The following is a 20,454-nucleotide window of genomic DNA, read 5'->3' as shown; positions in this document are numbered from 1 at the left end:
TTCCCCTCAAAAATGGCCACAGATTTTAAAAACTGAATTAATATAATAGTTACATATTCCTATCATAAGAAAGCAGTGACAACTTGCAAGAACCATGGAGATAAGCTTATACAACACCATCCTAGTCAGAAATGACTAACCGTCTGAAGCACATAACCTGTGCATCTATGCCTAGGTGTTTAAAACTCAATCCTAGAGGAGTGAATCAGATTTCATATGATGTATTTGAATAAAGCCCTTCACCTTATTTTTGAGTTATTACAGCACAGAAGGCAGCCATTTGGCCCTATGAGTTCATGCTGGCTCACTGTAGAGCAATCCAATCAGACCCATTCCCCTGCTCTAGCCCTGTAGGTTTATTTCCCTCAAGTACCCATCTAATTTCCTTTGAAATGATTCATCATCTCTACTTCCACCATGCCCTAAGGCAGCAGGTTTCAGGTCATTACCACCGCATAAAAGTTCTTCCTCACGTCACCCCTGCATCTCTTGCTAAAAATCTTAAATCGGTGTCCTCTAGTCCTTATATCAGCTTTGCTTTGTCTACCCTATTCAAGCTAGTCATAATCGTGTACACCTCTATCAAATCTTCCCTCAATCTCCAACGCTCCAAGGAGAACAATCACACCTTATCCAACCTAACCTTGTAGCGAGAATCTCTCATCCCTGGAACCATTCTGGTAAATCTCCTCTGCACCCTTACATCCTTTCTAAAGTGTGGTAAGCAGAGCTTTATAAAAGTTCAGCATAATTCCCCTGCTTTTGTACTCTATTTATGAAGCCCAAAATGCCAGCTGATTTGCTAACTACTCTCTATGTCCAGCCTTCAAAAATCTATGCACATGAACCCCACACCCCGCCCCCCCCCCCGCCCCACCCCACCCCACCTCACCTGCAAGTCCCTCTGGCCCTGCACATTCTTTAGAACTGTGCCATTTACTTAATATTGTCTCTCCCTATCTCTTCTACCAAAATGCATTACCTGACATTTCTCTGTATTATCTAATACCAAATCTACTGTCCTTCCATTCCAGCTTTAATGCCCAGCTGAAATAGTAGGCATGGGTCATTATCTTAATGCTACATCCAAAAGATAACACTTCCTATAATGAAGGGCTTCTTCAATGCAGTCTCAACCTAAGCTGTAGTGTAGGGCCCAGAGTCCAAATCCTCGTCATGCAGAGGCAAATGTGCTACCAAAGAAGTCAAACTAATGCTACCAAAACCATGAATGGAGAACTCTGTACAACTCAAGGTGACAGAAGTGATTTGCACAGGTCTTCTTAATATAAGTAAGACACATGAAGCTTGAATACTAATGTATACAATTCAAAGCTGAAATTAAAATAAATAAACAAAGCAATCATTTAATATCAATTTCATGTTACAAAAACCACAATGTTGCCATGGGTTTAACCAAGTAGGTGAAACATTACAGTCCATCTGGATTGAAAACGTGTTCATTTGTGCCAAACACATTTTGCCTTTTATTTAAGAAAAAGACCAATATTTATTAGCAAATTGTAGTTAGAAAATTATTGCTTTATGCACAAAATGACATCCAGAAAAGATCCTGTGCACTTGATCTGGACATTTGTGAAACCGTGTTTATGTAAGAGTTTCCTGTACTCTGACCCACTCCTCTCTTTCCCTTTGCTTTGCACGAACATGTTGAGGGACTGCAGCACAGCTCTGCTGGACTTAGTCTTCCAGTCATACAACACAAGCTCAGCTAGTAGAAGGCCACATCCTAAAAATATCCATAACAATTCAATCAGTAAAATTCCAGAACAATTTAATCAAGAACATAACATATTGCAATAAGAAAAACATTGCACATCACAAAGGGGCTTTAAAATGGAACAAAAAATAATAAAACAGAACAATGTAATAATTTCCCACTGGGCCATGGGTATGGGGAATAGGGAACTCAAACAGTGAAGCAGTCTGTGTCCATATGCGGCAAGACCTGAACAACATTCAGGCTTGAGCTGATAAGTGGCAAGTTACATTTGCACCACTCAAGTGCCAGAAAATGACCATCTCCAACAAGAGAATCTAACCATTTTCCCTTGACATTCAATGGCATTATGATTGCTGAATTGCCCACTATCATCCTGGGGGTTACCATTGACCAAAAACTGAACTGGACCAGTCATATAAATATTTTGGCTACAAGATCAGGTCAGAGGCTGGGAATTCTGCAGCGAATAACTCACCTCCTGACTCTTCAAAGCCTGTCCACCATCTGCAAGTCACAAGTCAGGAGTGTGATGGAATACTCTCCACTTGCCTGGATGATTGCCTCCAACAACACTCAAGAAGCTTGACACCATCCAGAACAAAGCAGTTCATTTGACTGGCACCCTATCCACCACCTTCAACGTTCACTCCATCCACTGAGACACAGTGACAGCAGTGTGTACCATCTACAAGATGCACTGCAGCAACTCACCAAGGCTCCTTTGATAGCACCTTCCAAACCTGCAACCTCAAATCAACCAGAAGAACAAGGGTAGCAGATGCATTGGAACAGCACCGCCTTAAAATTCTCCTCCAAGCCACACACCTCCTGAATTGGAACTATATCACCATTCCTTCACTGTCGCTGGGTCAAAATCCTGGAATGCCCTTCCCAACAGCACTGTGGGTGCACCTACAACACATGGACTGCAGCAGTTCAAGACGTCAGCTCACCATGACCTTCTTGAGGGCAATTAGGGATGGGGCATTAAATGCTGGCCTAGGCAGTGATGTCCACATCCCATGAAAGAATAAAAGGCTGACTTTGCTGACAACACAACCACTAGGTGGTGTAGTACTAGCACATGCACAAATGCAACCTCTTCCACTGAAACAGCACTGTCTGCGACGTTTCAGGCAGCTGCCAGGATTAAAGATGGCACTACTCAATTTGTCACAGAAAAACAAAATCAACCCAAAATTCCCCTCGATGGTTGCCATCGCCGGCTCTATCCCACTGCCAACATTCCACCACTCCCTCCTGCCATTGCGCTTCTCCATGCTGCTCCCTCCTCCGCCCATCTTCTTGCCGCTGGCTCCCCACTACCTTCCCTTAGCCACTCGCTCCGGCATCACCGCTCCCTCCCCACTTCACACCTCCCCAACCTCGCTGGCTAGCCGCTCGCTTCCCGCCCCCCTTCAGCCGCTCGCTCCAGACCTCGCCACTACTCCCCCCGCCCCCACCTCCCCTCGGCCAATCGTATCCCGCTCCACCACCCCCCACCCCAACGCCCCCAGCAGCTAGTTCCAGGCCGGGCCACTTCTCTGCTCTTGGCCACTTGCTCCTGTGGTCGATCATTCCCCGCTGCACCGCCTGAAGCAGCAAAGCGGGCTGAGTGGCCGAGAAGTGGGAAGTGGCACAGGCTGGGAGCTAGCAGCTGATGAGGTGGGAGGGGAAGTGGGGAGCAAGTGGCTGGAGAGCAGAGTGGGGCGGGAGGAAAGCAAGCAGCGGGGTACGATCGGCCCAGAGGAGTGTAGGGGAGCAGTGGCGAGGTCTGGAGCAAATGGCTGGGAGGGAAACGGCCGGCGGGGAGAGAAAGCATCAAGGGCAGGAGTGAATGGCTGAAAGTGGGGTAAGCAGGTAGGCCTGAAGCGAGTGGCAGAGGGGGCAGAGCAGCCAGTGGGATGGGAGCAAGTAGCTTTGGCGGGGGGGGGGGGGGTGGGAGGAACTAAGTGGCTGAGGGAAGGCAGTGATGTGGTGGGGTTCGAGTGGGGTGAAGTGGTGATTGAACCAGTGGGTGGTGGCAGGGAGTGGGGTACAGTTCGGGTGAATGGAGACAGCTATGGTTTGAGGGGTGAGGACGCAATTGCATTGTGACGTCATACTGGCAAATGTTAGCACGCATTGATGATGTCTGCGTATGCTCTGCATTGTCAAGAGTCACATTGTAAATAAAAAGATAAAGTAGTTAATGTTGTGACAATTAACACCTACAAGGAAAGAACTGGATGAATATTTAGTTAGAATTGTAATTGTGGGTTATAGTAAGTAGAGACAGAGATTACTGAATGATTCTTGAGCTTCTTGGACAATGAAAATGGCATGCCAAAGAAAACAACTGAGATAGGAAACATAATGCAAGAAGTGAGGTCACACAGGTATTCTAGAAGTCTGTTCAATTTACAGTGAGGTGGGAGGCAGGTAGGTAGAACCTAGGCAGAATCTACTCCAGGGTAGACTTAATGATAGAAGGTAAAAGCAAAATACTGCGGATGCTGGAAATCTGAAACAAAAACAAGAAATGCTGGATTCACTCAGCAGGTCTGGCAGCATCTGTGGAAAGAGAAGCAGAGTTAACGTTTCGGGTCAGTGACCCTTCTTCGGAACTCAGTTCCGAAGAAGGGTCACTGACCCGAAACGTTAACTCTGCTTCTCTTTCCACAGATGCTGCCAGACCTGCTGAGTGAATCCAGCATTTCTTGTTTTTGTTAATGATAGAAGGAACAGGTTTGATGGTCTGCATAACCTCTCATTCTGTGCAAGGGAACATACTTTGAAAGGATTGTAGTTTAATTTCTCTTTTTTGGGAGAATAAACCTCTAAAATGGACCACCCATTTTGAACACAACTCTATAAGGTTCAAGCCCGAGATTTGGAATGCAATGTCTGCAATTACAAGAACACATTACTCATAAGTAGAGTCACATCACAGCAATGATCCAACTTCCACAGTCTGCAATACTTGGCAGAAAGTAGAACTCCCTGCAGAGTTTTAGACCTGTAGAGATGTGGAGTCAAATCTGTGGAAAAAAATGCTCAGCAATAAAAGCTAGTCTGTAAATATTTTTTTTTTTTTGAAATGGAGCTCCCAGTACAAAATGTTATTTTTATATTCTAAGCAGCAGCAGGAATTGTTGCCAGACTAGAGAATTTTAACTATGAGGAATAATTGGATAGACTTGGGTTGTTTGGAACAGAGGAGGCTAACAGGAGATTTAACTGAGGTGTATAAAATGAGGGGCCAAGATAGACTGGATAGGAAGGACCAGGTTGCCTTAGCAGAGAGGTCAATAACCAAGGGGCATAGATTTAAAGTAATTGGCAGAAGGATTAGAGGAGAGTTTGGGTGAAAATATTTGTAAAGCACAGAATAGTCAAATATTTCTTAGTTTCCCGAAAACAATTAACTACTCTTTAACAGCAGTAAAATTAAACCATGTAACTGGTTCTTATACTATACTTTTCCTGCTTCCATACATTTTGCAATTTTAAACTTCACATCCACAAAGTTAATGCAAACAACTATTTCTGGCATTCAAAAACGCTGCTCAAAATGTTACTTAAGCACTATCTGTAATGTTTAGTTAAGCACTTACAAATGTTTTGTTATGATCGAGGCGGGAGTAATGCACTGTCAATTCAGTCCCAATGCTCCACAGGTCGCAGTATATTATTAAAGTTTTCTCAACTACCAGAAATTAGCCAAATTAAGCACTTTAGTAACCCCCAGAATAAAACAGACCAAACCAGGTATCATTAAACAACGACAAATTAACTATTTATTAATAAACTATGCTGTGGGAGGCGAGGTTGGAGATTGCAGGGGCGCTGACCCCAATTTTTAATTCCCCTCTGGCCACTGGGGAGGTGCCAGAGGACTGGAGAACAGCTAATATAGTCCCACTATTTAAGAAAGGTTGTAGAGATAAGCCAGGGAACTACAGACCAGTGAGTCTCACGTCAGTGGTATGGAAACTATTGGAGAAAATTCTGAAGGAGAGAATCTATCACCACTTGGAGGCGCAAAATTTGATTAGTAATAGTCAGCATAGCTTTGTCAGAGGGAGGTCATGCCTAACAAATTTGATTGAATTTTATGAGCATGTGACCAGGTGTGTAGATGAGGGTAGTGCAGTTGATGTAGTTTACATGGATTTCAGCAAAGCCTTTGACAAGGTCCCACATGGGACACTTATCAAGAAAGCAAATGCACATGGGATACAGGGTAACTTGTTAAGGTGGATTCAAAATTGGCTTAGCTGTAGGAGACAGAGAGTGATGACAGACGGCTGTTTTAGTGACTGGAAGCCAGTGGTGTATCACAGGGATTTGTGCTGGGTCCCCTATTGTTTGTCATTTATATAGATGACATAGGTGACTATGTGGGGGGTAGGATCAGTAAGTTCGCAGATGACACAAAGATTGGCCGAGTGGTTAACAGTGAGGTTGAATGTCTTGGGTTACAAGAAGATATAGACGGGATGGTCAAATGGGCAGAAAAGTGGCAGATGGAATTTAACCCCGAAAAGTGTGAGGTGATACACTTTGGAAGGAGTAATGTGACACGGAAGCATTCAACGAATGGCCTGACACTAGGAAGTTCCAAGGAACAAAGGGACCTCGGCGTGTTTGTCCATAGATCTCTGAAAGCAGAAGGGCAGGTTAATAGGGTGGTGAAAAAGGCATATGGGACACTTGCCTTTATCAATAGAGACATAGATTACAAAAGCAGGGAGGTCATGTTGGAGTTGTATAGAACTTTGGTAAGGCCACAGCTGGAGTACTGTGTGCAATTCTGGTCGCCACATTATAGGAAGGATGTCAATGCATTGGAGGGGGTGCAGAGGCGATCCACCAGGATGGTGCCTGGGATGTAACATTTAAGCTATGAAGAGAGGTTGGATAGGCTTGGGTTGTTTATGCTGGAGCAAAGACTGAGGGGTGACCTGATCGAGGTGTACAAGATTATGAGGGGCATGGACAGGGTGGATAGGGAGCAGCTGTTCCCCTTAGTTGAAGGGTCAGTTACAAGGGGACACAAGTTTAAGGTGAGGGGCAGGAGGTTTAAGGGGGATTTGAGGAAGAACTTTTTTTTTTTTACCCAGAGGGTGGCGACAGTCTGGAATGCACTGCCTGGGAGGGTGGCAGAGGCAGGTTGCCTCATATCCTTTAAAAAAAGTACCTGAATGAGCACTTGGCACGTCATAACATTCAAGGCTATGGGCCAAGTGCTGGCAAATGGGATTAGGTAGACAGGTCAGGTGTCTTAAATGCATCGGTGCAGACTCGATGGGCCTCTTCTGCACTGTATTATTTCGTGATTCTGTGATCTCAAAAAACAGTCCTGCTAGAAAATGCACAGTTTCTGTACACACAGCATTGCTCATTGTGGAATTTCTGGGAGTCCCTTTTTCCGTCTCGAGATATATTGGGGCTAATTTCAACTTCGGGCGTAGGTGTAAAATGGGGAATATCAAACTGGCCACCCAATTTATGACCTGCCATTTTTGCCAGCTTTATTTTTCAAAATTCACTCATAGGATGTGGGCAAGGTCAGCATTTATTGCACATCCTGAATTGCCTTACAGAAGGTGGTGATAAGCTGCATTCTTTAAACTCTGTAGTCTGTGTGTTGTACCCATGTACTATTAGGTAGGGAGTTCCAGGATTTTGACCCAACTATGAAGGAACAATAATGTATTTCCAAGTCAGGCTGGTGTGTGACTCGGAGGGAAAGTGCAGGTGGTGGTGCTCCCATGTGTCTACTGCCCTTGTTCTTCTAGATGGTAGAGGTGGTGAGTTTGGGAGGCGCTGTTGAAGAAACTTTGAGTTGTTGCAGTACATCTTGTAGATGGTACACACTACAGCTAGTGTGCCAGTGGTGGAGGGATTGGATGTTTAAGGTGATGGATGGGGTGCCGATCAACTTTATTGACTAAAATGAAGAAATTGTGGAGGGTAGAATGGGCAGCTCATTCAATATCGTCCAAAGTTAAAATTATCCCCAACTGTTTTATTAAAAAGCTCAAATACAGGCAGAGCGTTTTTCCAGGAGGGAGGAGAAGAATAAAAAAGCAAAAAAGACAACTTGTGTTGAAGACGAGATGATTACCTGGTTTGCACTTCTGGGACAGTCTGCCCAATAGGAAATCAACCTTGTCTTCCTTCCAGTAATGCAGAGTATTTAGGAGAATGTAAAGGTCTGCCTCTGGTAGGTCATCTGTGAAGAGGTCTCCTTTAAAGAAGGGGGGGGGGGGGGGGAAAAGAGAGGGGAGAACAAACGAACATTAAAACGATTGGCTTTTTAAAAAGTATTATTTAATTTTTCCTCAAGTCTGTCCTAGCTTCAACTAGGATAACTGGCCCCTGCATTCACAAACATCTGAATGTGCTGCTGGAAGAGGTGCAGTGCATAAAGTGCCCACTGTTAAAAACTTGCTCAATTAACTGAGCTACAACCCTCTTCAATTCAGTTTTCTAAACATTATATCAAGGTTTAGTGAGCTAATTTAGTTGCAAGATACAAGCTAACTTTATGAGGAAAAAGGTTAAAGACTAACATCTGAACCAACAGTAAAACAAACCCAAGTAAGTGCTATGAGTTACCTTCTCTGAAAAAAATTTGATGCAGGTTTTGACTTTGTGACTGTGAGTACTTAACTTTTTCCAACATTTGTGGCAAGTTAAATACTATGAGTGTCATATCTTGATATGCATTTGCTATTTCATGTGTTAAAACTCCAGTGCATCCTGTAAAATAAAGGCCATTTTAGTCATAATTACTGGCATAGTATCAAAACTGACTGAAGAGATATAATAAACTTTCTTGGAATCTATTTTGTTGTCCTTTGTACTTACAAAAACATTCATCAACCAACCTTTTGATCTGCATTTGAAAGGCAACACATGGATTGACTGAACATTGTATGTTCAAACTTGGGGGACAAACAGGTCAGCCATAAACCCTTGGATCTGAGACAGAGACCTGTCCACATCTCTGAGCAGGCCAGGCACAATTTGGAATTCTCCACTATTCTTTGTAGCCTGTTTCAAGCTACAAAATTGCAGCTGCCTTCTTGACTACATTACTTTCACCAAACTCTACTCTCCCAATTGCCATCCCTCTCAAACACTGTAGCTTCCACCTGAATATTCCTCCAGCCACCACCCCCCAGGTTAATTTCCTCAAACAGTCACCTCCCAATGCAGCTTCTATCTACTCAAATGTTCATTCCTAGTTCTATATACAAGCCTCATTTGCATGCGCTGTGTAGCTGGTTTTGATTCTGGAAATGAAGATGCCCATGAGCAATATTCCTTTCTAGGCTGTGCAGATGCAAGGCCATGGAGCAGTCCAGAATTTACTACGCCAGAGACAAACAGGCTGTGCACAAGGTGTGCACATGTGCGGGCACACGGCAGTCTTAAAGGGACCATGCAGTGCAACAAACAGGACACACAAGGAATTGGGAAATTAGAGGGCACGTTGTTGCTTGTGAGCCCCTAGTATATAACAGGGGACTTAAGGAAGATGCACAATAATGAAAATATCACGTGATACTAGAGGTTATAATTAAAATATACTCCCACAGCAAATTACAGGGTCAAACTACTGTTTAGTCTCTGATTATACAAGTCACAAGGATTGCAATGATTCAATTAAGTCCCACCACCACTTTCTCAGGGTAACTAGGTATGGCCAATATGTGTCAGTCCTGATAGCGTCCCCAACGTCCCAAGAGCAACTAAAAATAAGACACCACTGGAGACTGAAGCTCAGGTACCACATTTTATTTTCCTGTTACAAATGTACTTTTGATAAGTACTGTTATACTGTTGTACGACAAAATACATGACTTGCTGGGAGGGAAGAAAAATTCATTAGCTTCAAAAGTTCCATTCGTTAAGAAAAAGTCATAAAATTAAATTTGAAAAAGACGCGCATACCTCCTAAGTCACAAGCTGTTTTAAATGATGAAAGATCAAATGCCATGACAATGTCATTTCCCGTCACTTTGACAAGACAGTTAATTGCAGACATAAGAGACCGTGTTTGTTCTGAATTCTGTTAACAGAAAACCTTAAAGTTAAAGTGATGCTTTAAAATGAATAATGCAGTACAGACAATTTAGACAAATCTTTGAATGTCAATACAAAGAGTACCCAACTAAAATATATGCTGCAATGGAGTGCCAGCTGAAATCAAACAGACCAGTCATGGCTCCCTGTTTGAACAATCCACTGCCTACTGCAAACACGAAACTCAAAAGATAAAATGTAGAATTTCTTATAAATTGAAACTCGACAGAAGCTAGAAGACACAATTATGGTAGGTGCCTTTCAATGTTATGAGGCAAGCCATGCTTTCTCTCAACCCCTTTAGGAATACTGCTGTATACACAGTGACCTTCATCACTAAGCTCAGTGAGATCTGCAAAATGCAAATCAGTAGTATAACTGGAGTCGACTGGTTGCAAACCACGCTCCACAGATAATGGTCTCTAGATATTTTACTACATTAAAAGTGCCATATAAACAAAAGTTGTTATTGTCTCAGACTGGTACCCGAAGAATAATGGCAGAAAAGCTTTACGGAGTTATATCTGGAGTTTCAATTATAAATAAGTTACACACTATACCTGAAATAAGTCTTTAGCCTCATTTCTACAGGCACCTTCCTTTACAGCTGAATCCAGATGAGTGAAAAGTGGCCAAATGTGGTTATTAGCATAGATAATATAGTCATGCATAGCATTTTCATTGCCCGACACCAGGTACGTGCTGGCAAGTTGCGTGTTCTTGTACGCTACAAAAGTAAAATGGAAAGAAAGGAATCCATGTATGAGTACTTGTTTTATTACTGTGCCAAAACCTTACAAAACACCTACTCATTTTTTGCAGTGATTTAATGACAGATATTACGTTATAGCTAACTACAAAATTTTTGTTAGGAACTACCCCAAACTGTATCAAGTACTACCAATTCAGTACAGTGTGCAGTTCTGGGAACTCTGATAGAAGGGATATTTACCTGAGCCATGGAAAGGTTGCAGGACAGATTTGATAGGATGATGCGAAGGATGAGAGCATATGGTTATGAGACACAAATTGGGGCTGTATTCACAGGAGCAGAGAATAAGAAATAGGAGCAGGAGGTTTGGCCCTTCAAGCCTGCTCCACCAGTCAACAAGATCATGGTTGATATTCTACCTCAATCCCAACTTCCTGCATTATCCCCAGATCCCTTAATTCCCTTAGTATCCAAAAATCTATCGATCTGTCTTGAATATATTCAACGACTGAGCATCCACAATCCTCTAGGGTAGCGAATTCCAAAGATCCACAACTCTGAATAAATAAATTTTTCATCTCAGTCCTAAATGGCCAATCCCTTATTCTAAGGCTGTGCCCCTAGTTCTAGGCTACCCAGTCAGGGGAAACATCTTCCCAACATCTATCCTATCAAGCCCCTTAAGAATTTTATATGGTTCAACGAGATCACCTCTCATTCTTCTAAATTCCAAGGAATATAGACCCAGTATACACAATCTCTCCTTGTAGGACAATCCTCTCATCCCAGGAATCAGTCTAGCAAACTCTAGTATATCCTTTAAGTAAGATGACTAAAACTCTACACACTAGTCTCAACAAGGCCCTATACAATACCAGTAAAACTTCACTCTTATACTTCAATTCTTTTGTAATAAAAGTTAACTTACCATTTGCCTTCCCCATTGCTTGCTGTACCTGCATGCTAACTTTGTGATCCATGTACAAGGACACCCAGGTTCCTCAATTACATTTCCCAGACATTCACCATTCAAAAATATTCAATTTTTCTATCTTTCTTTTCAAAGTCGATAGTTTCACACTTCCCCACATTATATTCCATCTACCATGCTCTTGCTCACTCAATCTGTCTATGTAGCTTCCCAAGATATAAGGTTACTGATCCAATAACTAGTGGAGCTTGAAATCTCTATTTACTCAAGTCTTTCCATAACCTTGTGAACACTTGTGTTACATTTCTCTTAACTTTCTAGTAAAGAATATTTATTAGTAATTAATAGTAAATAATATTTAAAAAGTTCTCATAATAAAAAGAGTATTGGAGAAATTAATGGGACTTAATGTTGACCCTGCAACTCGTCAACTATGAGGCAAGAGTTCCACCATTGAGCTAAATCAGAAAAACATTCAACTGTAATATTTCAGGACTTTATTTTTTGGATAAATTTTCCAGAGCGAATTTGGGGGAAAAAAAAAGTTATATTTAAGGCTCGTGTTTTAAAGCACAGCAGATTCGCACAAATTTAAAAGCATAGGGACAGAGATGAATGGGGTTTAAAATGTGGAGTGAGGATCTGACATTGTTTTCCCAAAGACCTAACAATAGATAATATTTTAGCCTGTTTCAGCAATTAACATCTCATATACATTGTGTTGGGATGTCTCTGGTTCTGGGTGCTTGGCTGGGGTTGCCTGGCAGGCCTTTCTTTTAGGCTGGGAGCACAAAAACATAAAAAAAACAGGGTAGAAACAAACAGTCAGATCCAGCAAGGTCAGTCAGGTCTTTAAAAAGAAAGCTCCAAGGACAAGCTTTTCCCAGGATAAAACAGGAAAGATACAAGTTAAATCAAGCAAGAAGGTGACCCACTAATAGGGAAGTGTAGCATGGTCATTATTTTTTATATTAATAAAGGAAGACAAGTTGTACTGATTAAGTGAGTCTGATCACCATCGTTCTTCTATATGTTACTTTCTCTGAAAGAAAGCAGCTTAATGATTTGTACCTCATCTCATCTTACTAGGTGTTTTTCAGTCTTTGAAAATTGGAAGGAAATAAAGACATGTAAAAAAGACAAAAATGCAGTTCAGATTACATGAGAAACTATAGTTACACAGAAATAAAAGCAAAATACTACAGATGCAGAAATAAAAAGAGAAAGCGCTGGAAATACTCAGAAGGTCTGGCAGTATCTGTGGAGCGTGAAGTAGTTAACGTTTCAGGTCTGTGACATTTGCCAGTTCTGATGAAAGGTTAGAAATGTAATCTGTTTTAAGCGAGTAAAGCTTAAGGTGGGAGGAAAGAGAACATGGGGGAAGGTGTGTGATAGGATAGAGGTACAGAAAGATTAACAAGGAAGTCATGGGGCAAAGACAAAGTGTGCTAATTGTGTGGTGAAAGACAAAGCATTAGGGCAGAGAGAGTGTTAATGATAGAATAATGAACAGCCCTAGCCAAAAGCACAAACAGTTTAAGGCAGGCACATGGCAAAAAAAAAAAGATAAAACAAAACAAAATAAAAAAGGGGGCCAGTCATGCTCTGAAATTATTGAACTCAATTTTCTGTGCGGAAGGCTGCACAGTGCCTAATCTGAAAATGAGGTGCTGTTCCTCGAGCTTGCGTTTATGCAAGCACTTGGGGAATTTGGGGTCATGCTTGCAGACTGAGCGGAGGTATTCTGCAAAGCGGTCACCCAATCCGCTTTTGGTCTCCCCAGTGTAGAGGTTGGGGAGACCAAACACAGATCGGATGACCGCTTTGCGAAACGCTTCTGCTCAGTCCGCAAGCATGACCCCGAGCTTCCGGTTGCTTGCCATTTCAATGCACACCCCTGCTGTCGTGCCCACATGTCTGTCCTTGGCCTGCTGCAGTGTTTCAGTGAACATCAACACAAGCTCGAGGATCAGCACCTCATTTTCTGATTAGGCACTCTGCAGCCTTCCAGACTGAACATTGAGTTCAATAATTTCAGAGCATGACTGGCCTTTTTATTTTATCATTTTTTTTTTTTAACCATGTGCCTGCCTTAAACTGAGTTTTTCATGTTTGTGCTTTTGGCTAGGGCTGTTCATTATTCTGTCATTAACACACTCTCTGCACTAATGCTTTGTCTTTTACCGCACTATTAGCACACCATCTTTGCCCCATGACTTCCTTGTCAGTTAATCTCTCCAGCTCTCTGTCCTATTTCCCTTTTGTTCTCTTTCACCCCCAAACCCCTACTTTACTTGCTTAAAACTTATTTCTAACTTTTGCCAGTTCAAATGAAAGGTCACAGACCTGAAACGTTAACTGCTTCTCTCCACAGATGCTGTCAGACCTGCTGAGTATTTCCAGCATTTTCTGTTTTTATTAACTATAGTTACACCCTGGCGTACACTAAAATGCAAGTCGAGATTCAGCAGTTTCAGTCTAGCCTTCCACATGAGGAGCATGGGATCACTCACACAGCTGACAATGTAGCAGGAAAGATATCAAAGCAGACCAAATTTGTAACGCCTTCCTTTTATTCATCTCTCCTGATTAGTAAAATGTCCTGAGAAAATCTATTTCACAAGGCATTCTATATAAATGTATCTTTTTGTTTTACAATAATTTCTGTGCCTTACAGGTCTTATTCACAGCTTCCAAACTGCAAGTATTTGATGCACTGAGCACACAGGATGGCTTAGAAGCTTCAAAAGTTGCACGGAGTTTTGAAGCCACAGTGGATGGGACAGAGAGCCTTCAGTAACAACTGCACAAACATGCACAGGAAAGCGGAACAAGAAATAGCAAAGGAACGAGTGAGAATAGTATCTACAAAGGCACCCGTTGGTACTCAGTACAAACGTCACTCACCTTGTGAAGTTCCTGGGGATTTTTTGAGCAAGTTAAGTGATACACAAGCATCTAAGAGGCACTCTGTCCCATCCACTGTGGCTTCTAATCTCCGTGCAACTTCTGAAGCTTCTAAGCCATCCTGTGTGTTCAATGCATCAAATACCTTTAGTTTGGAAGCTGTGAATAAGACCTGTAAGGCACAAAAATTATAGTTAGCTTCTGGGAAAAATAGAGCTAGAAAAACCAAAAGGAGATCTACAAAGAGCCTGTTCCTCAATAAAACAAATGTAACATAACTGAAGATGCAGATAAACTATTACACCATCTGAACGGGTGAAATAAATGTTGGGCAAGGGGCCACTTCAAAACAAACAAATGAAACTTTGAACTGAAAGTTTTCACTTTTGAATGGAATGGAACCATAGAACGGAATGGTTACAGCAGAGAAGGAGGCCAGCCAGTCATGTCCATGCCGACTCTGTGCAATGGCAATTCAATAGTCCCACTCCCCCGCCTTTTTCCCGTAGATCTGCAATTTGTTTAGCTTTAGATACTTATCCAGTTCCCTTTTGAAAGCCATGATTGAATCTGCCTCCACCACACTCTAAGGCAGTGCAGTCCAGATCCGAACCACACGCTGCGTAAAAAAAGTTTTTCATGTCGCCATTGTTTCTTTGGTCAACCACCTTAGATCTGTGTCCTCTGGTTCTCAACCCTTCTGCCAACGAGAACAGTTTGTTTCTATCTACATGATTTTGAAAACCTCTATCAAATCTCTTCTCAACCTTCTATTCTCCAAGGAGAACCGCCCCAGCTTCTTCAATTTAAGCACGTAACTGAAGTTCCTCATCCCTGGAACCATTCTTTTAAATCTTTTCTGCACCCTCTATAATGCCTTCACATCCTTCCTAAAATTTAATCCCTGGAATTGGGCACAATACTCCAGTTGAGGCCAAACAAGGGTTTTATATAAGATCATAGCTTCCTTGCTTTTATACTCTATGCCCCGGCTTATAAAGCCCAAGACCCTGTATGCTTTATTAACCGCTTTCTGAACCTTCCCTGCCACCTTCAATCATATGTGTACAAATCGCCCCAGGTCCCTCTGCTCCTACACTCCCTTTAGAATTGTACCCTTTATTCTATATTGCCTCTCCTCATTCTTATTACCAAAATTAATCACTTCACTCTTCCTCTGCATTAAATTTCATCTGCCATTGGTCCGCTCATTGCACCAGCCTGTCTATGTGCTCTTGAATTTTATTATCCCTCTCACAGTTCACAATACTTCCAAGCTTTGTGCCAGCCACAAATTTTGAAATTGCGCCCTGTACACCAGAAAGTCTAGGTCTTTGACATAGATCAAGAAATGCAATGGTCCTAACACCAACCCCTGCGGAACCCCACTATACATCATTCTCCAGTCCAAAAAACAACTGTTTCCTGTCACTCAACCAACTTCGTATCTGTGCTGCCAGCCTTCAACTTCGCTGACCAGTCTGATTTTTTAAAATTCTTTCATGGTATGACAGCATTGCTTGGAAGGCCAGCATGTTGCCCATCTCTAATTGCCCATCTCTAATTGCCCTCGAGGTGGTGATGGCGAGCCACCTTCTTGAACCGCTGCAGTCCATCTCAGCAAAGGTACACCCACAGTGCTGATGGGAAGGGAATTCCAGCTTTTTGATCCAGCCACTGTGAAGGAACAGCAATACAGTTCCAAGTCAGGATGGTGTGTGGCTTGGAGGAGAATTTGCAGGTGGTGGTGTATCCAAGTGTCTGCTGCCCTTGTCCTTCTAGGTGGCACAGGTTGCGGGTTTGGAAGGTGCTGTCGAAGGAGGTTTGGTGAGTTGTTGTAATGCATCTTGTAGATGGTAAACACTGCTGCCACTGCGTCAGTGATGGAGGGAGTGAATGTTGAAGGTGGTGACTGGGGTGCTGATCAAGTGGGCTGCTCTGTCGTGGATGGCTTTGAGCTTCTGGAGTGTTGTTGGAAATCCAGACAAGTGGAGAGTATTTCATCACACTCCTGACTTGTGCCTTGTAGATGGTGAACAGGCTTTGGGAAGTCAGGAGGTGAGTCACTCGCCACAGAATTCCCAGACTCTGACCCGCTCTTGCAGCTACAGTATTTACATGGCTGCTCCAGTTCAGTTTCTGGTCAATGGTAACCTCCAGGATGTCGATAGTGGGGCATTCGGCAATAGTAATGCTGTTAAAAGTCTTGTTGGAGAGAGTCATTGCCTAGCAACTAGGTGGTGCAAATGTTACTTACCACTAAGTGGTAAGTGGTCTTGCTGCATGTGGACACTGACAGCTTCAGTATCTGAAGAGTTGTGAATGGTACTGAACATTGCACAGTGAATATTCCCACTTGTGACTTCATGATGTAAGGGAGGTCATTGATTCAGCAGCTGAAGATAGTTGGGACGAGGACTTTACCCTGAAGAGCTCCTGCAGCGATGTCCTGGGGCTGAGACGTTTGGCCTCCAACAACTACAACATGGCACTTTATAAAATGTCTTTTGGAAGCCCATGTACATCACAACTGCACGATCCTCCAACCCCCTCTGTTATCTCATCAAAAAACTCAAGTTAGTTAAGCATGATTTAAACAAATCCATGCTGGTTTTCCTTAATTAATCCATATTTGTTTAAAAAACGGCTCAAAGTGCATTTCACCACCAACAACAAATCGTTGCTCCATGATCCATGTTTGTAGCAGAAGGCCAAAAATTTTAGGTAAGGATACAAATTTGAACAAACAGAAACAGATTTGCTCCAATCTAGCAACAAAAGTTTGTACTTTTTTAAAAAAAAAAACATTTTCCACTTTTTCCTTCTGTACCAAAATGTGATTGCATGTATCCAGAGATGTTCCAAGGCCACCAGAAACCATGCTGAACTGGCCATTACTCACATGTGAGCTTGGACAGCAGACTGTTTTGATCATGGGAGGCAACACAGGTAAGGTTGTTCTAGTGTTCACCTTGGGTGTGCGCATTCACACTTTTCAGCAGGAGTCTCTGGATTGTAACTAGGAGAGGGAACATTGGCTGATTCTCTTCCCTATAAAGACTAGAGAGGCAGAGGTCTATTAGTTACTCCAACTGCTGTCTCAGCTAACTGAACTTGGAACTCAAATTTAACTCAAGAACCTTCCAGTCTATATGGATTAACACTACAGATGGATTATACTTTTACCCATCAGGCCATCTGTCAAATTACTTTAATACCTGCAAAATAAAATATGTTCATAATTCAATTTCTACATCCTCACATTACCTTTGAGGCTTTAAAACCATCCACTAGGTCTGTGATTTTATGAAGCCACTCAGCATTCGTCTCAGTCAGGATAGATGCACTTGGTAACCTGTGCAGTTCTGCTGACCCCATTGCCTCAGAAATACTGTTTGGCTGCTTTGTGCTTGGATTATTTATCACCTCTTTCGATGCTGCAGTTTGGCTAGATTTTAGTTTCTTTTCTGCTGTTCCATTCTCCTCCTGGTTTACAGGGTCATGCTGACGATCACCGAGGCCTTCCCAACTTGGAATGGAGTAGTTTGCGATGCACTGAGTTATAGGTGGATTGTAGATTTCACCCAGCTTCTTGCAGAAGTGATTTAGAGGAAATCCCACAACGTTCAAAAAGTCTCCATGAACATACTCAACTAGCATTCCACCAAGTGCCTGAATTCCATAGCCACCTGCCTTATCCCTAGAAGCAATAGAAGGAACAGAATACTACATGAAGAACTATTTGCCTGATATATGGTAGATAGTTTTCCAGAAACAGATAAAAAGAAAAAAAATACTGAAAAATCAGAAAAGAAAACTAAATAAGTGCTGAAATACACAATGTTATAAGCATCTGAAAAACAGGCCAACAGAGTATCAAACCATCATCAGATGGGACTCCCCCATTAGACCTCATCAGTATTTTGGTGCAAGATCTCGACCACAATGTTAACCTGTTAGGCTGATTGCTTCAAGTAGTGTAATCATTAATCCTCGAGTATGCAACTCAGCAAATTACCAACAAGTTCAGCGTTCAAACTGTAGGAAATACAGCTTACTTAGAGATCACCAATATTTATCTCACGACCAACACCACTAAGAAAGATTATATGATCATATTGCTGTTCATGGGACCTTGTAAATTGGCTGCCACGTTTCCTACATTACAACAATTACTGCACTTCAGAAGTACTTCATTGGCTTCAAAGTGCTTTGGGACGTACTGAGGTTGTGAAAGGTGCGATATAAATGGAAGTAATTTGTTTCAGAGATATTTTGGACATGATAGTAGATATTGGAGTTTTGTTTTGTCTGTCTGAAGGAACTGGCAAGTAATTTTCAGTTTTCTTTTCTAGGGAGTTGTATCTGTGGCCATTCACCTCTTAGAATCAGCAGCTGGGGCTGATTCAACAACACTGCTAACTAGAACAAGCAGGGCAATGGGACAAAATGCCTTTTTGCGAAACACATTTTCTTATGTGCTAAAATGGAGGACTCATTGCAATATCATGCTCCTACACTGAACTTTATCTTTGGGTGGAGGAATGCCTCTGCACGTACATTGGCTCACCGCTGTGTATGTATTCCCAGAGAAGCTCCTCAGACAGATCTGAAAACTTTACTTTTGTTTCTTCATAAAAAGCAGATATTTTGGTCTCCAGTTGGTTGTCTGGAACAATAATGACTTACATTACTATTTTCAGTTTCCCTGTTTTTTACACTTGGGATAAGGGTTATGTTTAATATATTAATCATATATCTGTTATCAGTGTCAAAATGTAGTTCAGTGAAAAACAGGTCACTTCTCTCAATAGAAGCACAAAAGATATTAAAATCATATATCATGGTATAAACTTTTGAGATGAAAAACACAATTGCAGGCTATACCTCGAGACCTGCTGCTATTTCTTAAAAGGTTACATTTTTTGTAATGATTTAGTACATTAAATATCCCATTTAACTCGTGAATAGGTGCAATGTATATTATATACTGTACTGACTAGTATTCCAGTCCCGGCACCAAGTTGTGCAGATGGGAACAGGATGTAACAAAGGCACCTAGACAGAATAAGTGAATGAACAAAATCACAGCAGATGGAGTTCACTGTTTTTCACCTACAGTGGATCCGATAAAGAAACAATGGAATATTTTCTTAATGGTCAAAGACTAGGAGCTGTGGAACAGCAAAGGGATTTAGGTGTCCGCATGCACAAATCACTAAAAGCTTAAGTACAAAAGGTAATCAGAAAGGCTAATGAAATGTTGGCCTTCAACTCGAGGGGGATAGAATGCAAAAGTGAGTGAGCGATTCCTCAGTTACACATAGCTTTGGTCAGACCCCATCTGGAGTACTATGTTCAGTTTTGTATACTGAACTTTGGGAATGATATCTTGGCCTTGGAAAGAGTACAGCACAGATTCACCAGAACAATAATGGTGCTAAAGGGTTATATTATGAAGACATACTGTTTAACTGTGGTTTATATGTCCTTGGGCTGAATTGTACTAGCCCCATGACATCGGGGGTCGTGGCGGGTGGCCCGTAAAATCCTTCCAGGAGAGGCCCACCACAGGCCTTCATGCCAGGAAGGCTCCACCCCATTTTACCAGTGGTGGAGAGGCCTCGTGGCAGCCTCCCCACTGCATGATGGAGACTTTATTTAAATATACTGATTAAATTTAAATGAATGATCAATGACTTACCTTGCAGCAACAGCAGTCAAACGTCGATATTCCGGCCAATTGCCGCAAGTCCCGCACCTTCAGATCTCCATTCAGAGATCCAAGGCATAACACTGGCAGGGGTTGTGTTGGCTTGGGGGGATTGTTGGGAGAAGAGAGGAGTGAATTTTTCAGGTCAGGGGGTGGTGGGGAAAACCCCCCAGCAAAAACCGACAATTGGTGGAGGGGATGCTGGGAAGGGGTTGAAGGGTAAAGTGGAGAAAGTTTGTGGCAGGAGAAGGTCGGAATCTAATTTTTAATTTTTTTGGCTGGAAAAATATTTACATATTGATTACTCATGGTGGGGGGGGGGGGGGGGGGGAGAGAAAACGTAGGAGAAGCGATTTAAATTGATAAAG

At 42.3% G+C, this 20,454-nt stretch overlaps 1 protein-coding gene across 4 annotated transcripts in view; it reads right to left on the bottom strand.

Annotated features, from left to right (window-relative positions):
• Positions 1–1,347: 1,347 nt before the first annotated feature.
• asmtl (acetylserotonin O-methyltransferase-like) overlaps positions 1,348–20,454 on the bottom strand; it is a 49,340-nt gene continuing 30,233 nt past the window's right edge. For all 4 annotated transcript variants that reach the window (XM_068033208.1, XM_068033207.1, XM_068033210.1 and 1 more), the window contains exons 7-14: positions 18,934–19,042; positions 17,641–18,073; positions 14,374–14,545; positions 10,384–10,550; positions 9,692–9,809; positions 8,351–8,494; positions 7,857–7,979; positions 1,348–1,750 (exon numbers count right to left, since the gene is read on the bottom strand). In XM_068033208.1, coding sequence (XP_067889309.1) covers positions 1,536–1,750; positions 7,857–7,979; positions 8,351–8,494; positions 9,692–9,809; positions 10,384–10,550; positions 14,374–14,545; positions 17,641–18,073; positions 18,934–19,042 — 1,481 coding nt within the window. In that variant the 3' untranslated portion in view covers positions 1,348–1,535. The remainder of the gene's footprint in view (positions 1,751–7,856; positions 7,980–8,350; positions 8,495–9,691; positions 9,810–10,383; positions 10,551–14,373; positions 14,546–17,640; positions 18,074–18,933; positions 19,043–20,454) is intronic.

The sequence above is a fragment of the Heterodontus francisci genome, chromosome 6 (assembly GCF_036365525.1).
Source record: "Heterodontus francisci isolate sHetFra1 chromosome 6, sHetFra1.hap1, whole genome shotgun sequence".
In the NCBI taxonomy this organism is placed as follows: domain Eukaryota; kingdom Metazoa; phylum Chordata; class Chondrichthyes; order Heterodontiformes; family Heterodontidae; genus Heterodontus; species Heterodontus francisci.
Note: the sequence above shows the minus strand (reverse complement) of the source record. Positions and strands in the feature narration are given on the sequence as shown.